Source organism: Arachis ipaensis, chromosome B9, assembly GCF_059453495.1.
Source record: "Arachis ipaensis isolate K30076 ecotype BB chromosome B9, ASM5945349v1, whole genome shotgun sequence".
NCBI lineage: Eukaryota > Viridiplantae > Streptophyta > Magnoliopsida > Fabales > Fabaceae > Arachis > Arachis ipaensis.
In genome coordinates, this window is record NC_142444.1 from 19,994,571 (window position 1) to 20,002,856 (window position 8,286).

Sequence of the window (8,286 nt, forward strand, 5' to 3'; positions counted from 1 at the left end):
ATTGACTTGTTTAACATACACATGCTTGTGGTTGTTGATGTATTGAATGAGTTTTGTTTAGGACAATTCACATTAGAGACAACTCTTTCACTTTGATAAGCCATACTACTGTAATAGTATTCTTCTTGATTGAAAGTTGATCATCATTTATTAACCACATGAACATTTTTCGGTTCGGTAGCCTTTGTAATTTTGGTTCTGTGAGTGAACGATTTTCTGTTCGGTGGGTTGTGGCATTTTAATTGACTTGTTTAATATATACATGCTTGTGGTTGATGTATTGAATGAGTTTTGTTTAGAGCAATTGACATTAGAGATAACTCTTTCACTTTGATAAGCCATACTACTGTAAAATTGTCTCATTATATTTGATTAAGATAAATGTGGTTGTTCTTATTTGTGTGAATAGTTATATACATTTGTTTGGTTCGGTACCCTTTGTGATTTTGGTTCTATGTATGAAGGATTTTCGGTTCGGTGGGTTGTGGCATTTTAATTGACTTGTTTAATATACACATGCTTGTGGTTGTTGATGTATTCAATGAGTTTTGTTTAGGACAATTCACATTAAAGACAACTCTTTTACTTTGATAAGCCATACTACTGTAATAGTATTCTTGTTCATTGAAAGTTGATCATCATTTATTAACCACATGAACATTTTTCGGTTCGGTAGCCTTTGTAAGTTTGGTTCTGTGAGTGAACGATTTTCGATTTAGTGGGTTGTGGCATTTTAATTGGCTTGTTTAACATATACATGCTTGTGCTTGTTGATATATTGAATGAAATATTGACCAAAATTTTTTATTACAGCAAAACACAACAAGAAAATGGCAACAATGAAGGAGAATGCGCATTATAATGTAAGCAGATTAAATATATTTATCCACTTTCATTCGAATAATATCTATTTTGTATTATAAATATATCCTCACATTCTATTTCAAAACTTGCAAAAACTCACTATTACAAATGCCAAACAAAGGCAATATCAACAATGTACAGGAAAATGAGTCAAGAAAAGAAAGATATTATGGAAGAAATGGGATTTGATGCCCTGGCACATGTCCCAGAAATGAACATCTCTAATACACTGTTGAAAGAATTGCTTGATCGGTTTGATGAAGAGAGAGGATGCCTGAAAACTCTCCAGGGGAGAATATACATAACTCCTCGGAAAATAGCAGCTGCCCTCGGCATAACCAACGGAGGTAATACATTTTCCACTTACTACTTATTTTCAATTCATTAGTGTCCGAAAAATTAAACTGATCGTTTTTGTCTAATTTTTGCTATTAAAATATTGTAGGAAATCTTTTTCCTGAAAAGGTTGATTACAACAACCTGAATCCAGCAGACAAGGAAATATTCGACAGCATCAAAAATATTTTCTTGGCAACTTTGACAAGGAATGTGCTGGACATGAGTGTAGAAGGGGAGGAGAACTGGAAAAAATTCAAGAGGACTTTTGTTGTCTTCATACAAAAGTGCTTCTTGCTCCCTACAACAGTAAGTGTGGCCTCCCCAATCTATAAGCCACCGGTCTTTCATGTGGACAACATTCAGGAATGGGATTGGGCGAAGCATGTTCTCAACTTCTTGATGAAAGGAGTTGAAAACAAGAGAATGGGGAAGAAACAGTCTGTTAATGGCTGTGTTTTTGTATTAATATTGATATACTTCCACGAAACCAAGTTCCCCCGCCCTTTTGCACCTGATGCTCCCCCTGCACCATGGGTGGCCTATTGGACAAGGCAAATAATACTTGAACGGATTTCATCCAAAGCAACACAACCTTTGGTAAATACTCTACCAAAATTCCCCGAAAAATTTACTTTCAAATGATTTTAAAATACTCTACTAACTAAATAAACTTCTGTTTTAGGTTATAATTAATTTATTTTTCCTAATTGCAATTGTTAGTTTGTTTATTTGAAAGTTTTTTCATTAAGAAACATTTTTATTGATGATTAAATAGTTGTCATGTACTATTCAGCATATGAATGTTTTTTGGTTTGGTACGATTTCTTCATTCGGTTCACCGGATTGTTAATTTGTTATTTTGATGATTAAATAATTGAGACCTTGTTTCTGTTTTAGGGACTTCTGTACAGAAAGCAAAAAAATAAAGAAAAAACAAAAACAAGTAACTTGGACAAAAAAGAAAAAGGAAAGAAAATAAAAAAAATTTGTTGAGACGGAATCTTCTTCAAAAGAGGAAAGACTTTCCAAATCTGAATCCGAAAGCTAGTAAGTTTAATTTTCATATTAATTTCATTTAATTTGTATTTGCTTAAATTTGTTCTTATGCACTTGTTCTTATGTATTGCAGAGAAGAAGAAATAAAAAAACCACAACAAATAAAAGAAAACAACCACTGAAAGTGGTTAAAAAACAAACAAAAAAAAACAAAGCATGTGCCTATAGATTCAGAGAGCACAAGCGAATCTGAAAGCGAGTAAGTATTGCATAATTTCTGTGAGACGTTTTGTTGATTGCATATATATTTATTTTCGGTTCGGTGGGCTTCTAAGTTTTGGTTTAGCACTTTAATTTATTTCGGTTCAGTGGTGTCTATGAGTTTGGTTGACTTCATTGTTAGTGTCTTGTCTCCGATATAAATTCAATGTGTTTATCTGTTTTACAAAGAAAATGATATTGAGAAAACACCGGTAATAAAAAGAAAACAACCAGAAAGGGTGGCAAAAACACCAACCCAACCTGACAAAAAGTAAGTTTCTCGAATCATATTTTCTTTTATTGATACTTACATTTTAGGTTCCTTGATACTTATTTTATGAACTTTCAGAACTGAACAAGCAAAAGGCAATGCTGCCGAAAAAAGAAAACAAGCATTGGAGATGATAAGGGAAAAAAGATCAAAGAAAAGAAATGATGGAGCTCAGTCAACAAACATTGCTCCGGATCAGTTTGACTCTCCACAAGCACAAAATGAATTCTCTTAGACGTAAGATTCAGTTTATTATCCCGAATTCATTTTCTTATTTTGCTTACTTTTGATACATCCTTTTCTAATTCCTCTAGATTTAATTACTAATATTTATTTATCTTGCTTAAAGTGCCGACTGTAAATATGGATAGTGAGCAACTATTACAGACTCAAGGAAGCTCTACACCTTCTGTAAATGTCCCGAGCAATACCAGGTAAATTGGTTCACTGCATATTGTAATTTTGGTAATGTGTTTCTAGAACTCTGCTTTTAATCTTCGTTTCTAATTTTAATTTGTTATCTTTTTTTTAGGATAAATACCCCATAAAACTCGGTCAAATATTTTAGAAAAAAGAAAATCTTCCCAAGAAAGACTCTTAAAACTCCACGAGTGTAAGTTAAAAATATTTATGTTACTCTTTTAGATTTAGGTAATAATTTTTGTTTAATTAATCACAAGGAAATTCTGTTTAAAATGTCACTAGAGCTACACCTGATTCTAAGCTACAAATCATTGAGTTTCAACAACAAACTCGTTCTTAACCTTTGGAAGTGTGAGTTTTTCAATGTGTAAATTCCTATTTTTCAAAAAAATTCTAATTATTCAACATTAACTTTATCCTTGTTTACATCCCTTAGACCTCCTCTTACATTGTCTCTCCCAAGTTCAATTCAGGAAGAGTTGATGAAGGATGACTTCATCTATCTCCCTCCACAAGAGGAAACATAACAAACTTCTAATAATGAGTAAGTTAATAAATATTTATTCACCATATGAATCTTGTTCAATGTTTACTGCTTATACATGGTTTAATTACGGTTCAGTTGAAACCAGAAATGAATTCAATGTGTTCTTGTCTTTGAACTCTCTTCTGCTTATTACTGTTGCCCTTAAAAAGCTGAAAAGCAGGGTGTTACGGTGTCTCTTACGAGTTCTGTAATTGAAGACTTATTCAAAGATGACTATGTGTATGAAGTTTCTAATGAAGAGTAAGTTTCACATAAAAATTCTTTTTATTAATTTTAATGATTGTTATTGAATTGTTTTCTATTTAATACAATAACCCTGCAAAAGAACAACAGCAACAAGCCTAAAAACCACCGGTGCAACATCAATCAGAGCAAGAAGCACCTGTTAATGTGTAAGCGTTAAATTCTTTAATATCACTTTTGTTTAATATAATTTTGGTCCACTGTAAGTTTGGATTTTGGTTCACTATAAGTTTGAATTTCAGTTCACTATAATGATTAATGTCATTTCTGTTAAATATTATTGTTAAATATGATAATAGTTTGGGATAATTATGGAAATGTTTACTGTTTAATGAAGCAGACCTCTGGAACAGCAACAACAGCCCTGCGAAGAAGCAACAGTGCAACAATCCAAACAAGAAGCACCTGTTGATGTATAAGTTTTATTGCTTATATAAATATCGATAATGTTTACTACTTATACATGGTTTAATTATGGTTCGGTTAAACCAGAAATGAATTCAATGTGTTGTTGTCTTTGGACTCTCTTCTGTTTCTTATAGCTGCCCTCAAGAACCCAAAAACCAGGGTGTTACGGGGTCTCTTACAAGCTCTCTTATTGAAGAGTTTTTCAAGGATGCCGATGCCTATCAAGTTTCTGATGAAGAACAATCGCAAGAACCTCCAGTGGCACGGCAATCAGAAAAATAAACTCTAATCTTGTCATCGTTTGACAGGTATGTTACTTGCTTTTCTTTAATATCATTTTTGTTTAATAAAATTTCGGTTCACTGTAAGTTTGGATTTGGGTTCACTATTTGTTTGGATTTTGGTTCACTATAGTGATTAAATATCATTTTTGTTTAATATCATTGTTAAATATCTATCATCCTACAGTGCTACTCAACCTAGGGAAAGGAAAGATGAAAGGCCTTCCTTTTGCCTTGGGATAAGTCCACCATCATCTCAACCAACTCAGCCCTCTCAAGAGAGTGATTCACAGCTTAAAATCCTAGCAGAAGCGGTGGTAGATTCTGGAGTGATAGTAGCATTGAAATTTGCTGAAGGAACATCTTTAGATCCAACCTTACCAGCGGCGCAAGTTTACAAAACGCCGCAGAAAAAGACAAAAATCACGAATGAGCTTATTGAAAAGTGTTATCATTGGATGGCACATGTTAAACATACAAAAGAAGGTAGCAATGAATATGAACCAGTATTTGTCTTGAAACATGAGGGACTCTACGAGGGATTAAGAGAATATTTCATGTCTCTAATGCCCAAAGAACATGTGCATGCTGTGGTAAATTCTTTTCCAGTTGCATTAACATTAATGATTTTTTTAAACACTCTTATATAGTATATCTCATAAATTTTCATCCTGTAGGTGGTTAGTATACACAACATAATTCTCAACGAAATAAAAACTAAGCAGTATCAGGAACAAATATACATTGTGCCGCTAGATATTGTGGTAAGCTAAATTTCCTATTCACTTCTGATTAGTTTTCGGTTCGGTCAGAATGTTAATATTAGTTCACCTGATTCTTATGTCTTCTGTTGAGTTCTTTTGTATTAAGAAAACTTTTCTCTTGATGATTGAATGTTTTTCATGTTATATTCAGCATATGATTTGTGTTCAGTTCGGTGGAAATGTGATTTAATTGATGTTCATTTTGCATAATTTTATGTTGGGAACACATGACATGAAGTACACTGATAAGACGATAAACAAAGCCTACAGGTTTGATATTGAGCAGTATGCCCACCACCGCCAGTTTCTTGACAAAAGGAAACTTGCATTGTATCCATTTGTAAGTTGTAATATCTAAAAATTCTTTGATAATTCTCTTGTTTGCTATTATTTCGACTGAAATATTCTATAATTTTCCGAAACTTCAGCTATTTGTCCCAATTTGCAATGGAGGGCATTGGTGGTTGTGGATTGCTGATGTAAACAAAAAGAAATTCTATATCCTTGGCCCTATCAACAAGAAGCCAGAAGATATACCTGATTCGAGAAAGGAACTGAACAAATTTGTTGTAAGTTATTTTCTTGTAAATTATTCAAATTATTCTGTACATGAGAGGAGTTTGGTTGACTGTTGTTGGTTCTGTTTATTTACTTTTTTGTCTCTTTCAGAGTTTAATAATTTTCCAGATGAGGGTGTACGCTGGGGCGGAACCCTTAATGGAGGATGGACTGGGAGAGGAAGCAGAGTATATCCAATTGAATGGTCAACGTACAGAGTAAGAATCTTTCTCTTCTATAGTGCTATTTTTAATGTGTTTTATTTTTTATACTATTGATCGTATTATACTCAATTATTGCTTAGCTATCATTGTGGAATATTCGTGATGAAATGGCTCGAAACAATAGATTCACAAAAAATAAAAAGCGGGAAGAGATATAAATATAAAGCTTGGACACAAGTAAGTACTTTCTAAATTAATAAACTTCTTTCTTTTCTTATTTCTTTCAGTTAAGTTAATACTGTAACTAGAGCTTTGAAGTTGGTTGTTACTCTGTTCAATAGTTCTTTTCCATGTAGAAATACTATTCTTGTTGATTGAAATTTGATCACCATTTATTCACCACATAAACAATTTTCATTCGGTGGGTATTATAATTTTGATTCACCAAGTGAATGTTTTTCGGTTCGGTGGCATCCTTTTAATTTGTTCAGGGTTTATGGTTACTATGATTGCATTTTTACAGTATAACTAGGGCTTTGAATGAAATTTGTTGTTATTTAATATGATTTTGATTTACTTGATATTTAATGTGTTTAGCGTTTAGGGTTATTGTGATTGCATTTTTACAGTATAATTAGGACTTTGAATGATATTGTTCTTATTTAATTTGGGTTCATTTCTTATGTAACTAATTCATTTCAATTAAAATGCAGAAAGACATTGATGACTTCAGATACCAATATGGTCCAAATCTTCTATTGCATGAAATGAATAAAATCAGAGACCAAGTGATTTCGGCATTTGAAGCAACAAGACTCACCAAGCCATCTGCTTTCCTCTCCAGCGCTTATTGTAAATACACGTCTGGGGATTTAGATAGCAAATAGCATATACTAGTTGTAATTAACAATATTTTGTTTAACTTGTTTAAAAAGTAAAAAATGCATACTTCAAATGTATATATGTCAATGTATCAAACAATGCATATAGTAGTTGTATATATTTTGTTTAAGTTGTTAACAAAGCAAACAATGCTTCTTTCAAATGTATATATGTCAATGTTAATGTATATATCTATTATTAATATCAATGTATGTATCAAATGTTAATATTTATATATCTGTTGGAACTGTCTGGCTGCTGTTTTATTCCAGGTTCTCAGTGATTGCAATCACTGTATTTACCAATACATTATGAACTCCAAAAGAACACAGTGAACCGAAATTAATACACTGGGCGAACCGAAAGGTAGAAACACACTGAACCCCTAAACCCTGAACCCTAAACCCTAAATCCTAAACACTAAAACCAGAACCCTGAACACTGAACCCTGAACCCATAAATCCTAAAACCCTAAACCCTAAACCCTAAACCCAAAACCCTAACCTCTAAACCCTGAACCTTAAACCCGAACCCTGAACTCTGAACCTGAACCCTGAACATTGAACTCTGAACCTTGAATGCTAAACCCTAAACCCTGAACCCTGAATCCTAGCGTAAACCCTAAACCCCTAAAACCCTGAACCCTGAATCCTAAACCCATGAACCCTAAATCCTAAACCCTAAACCCTCAACCATGAACACGGTGAACCGAAATTAATAAACGGGGTGAACCAAAAATTTGAAACACAATGAACCCTGAACCCATAAACCCTAAATCCCAAGTTGACCCAAGCCCAAATAAATTTACCCGCCTCAGACATCACTAAAATAAACGTGACTTCCACGCACTTCATTATAAAAAAACATTCCTTCTTCTTCAAAACGCACGAAACCGATCCTTCTCTTCGAATCTTTCTCAAAATCACTCAAATTTCAGTCACGTTCTCTGCGAAAATCACTACTGCAGAAGAATAGCGAGAAGATTTGGCAACGAACAACCACAAAAGAACAAAAACAGCAACAGAGACTACCAAAGGTATGAGAAAACTAATGTTCACTTGAAATCTTGCAATGTCGCATTTCTCCTAGTTGTATTTTAGGTTTGCTGGATTAATTTGCTTCGTTTAGAAGATCGAACTATTGTCAATGCATTTTTACAATATAACTAGGGCTTGGAATTAAATTTTGTTGTTATTTTCAATCAGTTCAGTGGATAGTGTAACTAGGGCTTTGAAATTGGTTGTTACACTGTTTAGTACTTATTTTGCATGGAAAAATACTATTC

General features: G+C 33.2%; 2 protein-coding genes across 2 annotated transcripts; both read left to right on the forward strand.

Annotated features, from left to right (window-relative positions):
• Positions 1 to 1,009: 1,009 nt before the first annotated feature.
• LOC148543948 (uncharacterized) lies at positions 1,010 to 4,634 on the forward strand. The gene is made up of 5 exons (XM_088498794.1): positions 1,010 to 1,211; positions 1,310 to 1,800; positions 2,101 to 2,146; positions 4,285 to 4,357; positions 4,487 to 4,634. Exons 1-5 carry the CDS (start codon positions 1,010 to 1,012, stop codon positions 4,632 to 4,634), a joined length of 960 nt encoding a protein of 319 aa, XP_088354920.1.
• Positions 4,635 to 5,091: 457 nt separating this feature from the next.
• On the forward strand, positions 5,092 to 6,890 carry LOC148543949 (uncharacterized). The gene is made up of 6 exons (XM_088500610.1): positions 5,092 to 5,226; positions 5,311 to 5,396; positions 5,605 to 5,737; positions 5,826 to 5,966; positions 6,067 to 6,173; positions 6,833 to 6,890. Exons 1-6 carry the CDS (start codon positions 5,092 to 5,094, stop codon positions 6,888 to 6,890), a joined length of 660 nt encoding a protein of 219 aa, XP_088356736.1.
• The last annotated feature ends 1,396 nt before the right edge of the window (positions 6,891 to 8,286 follow it).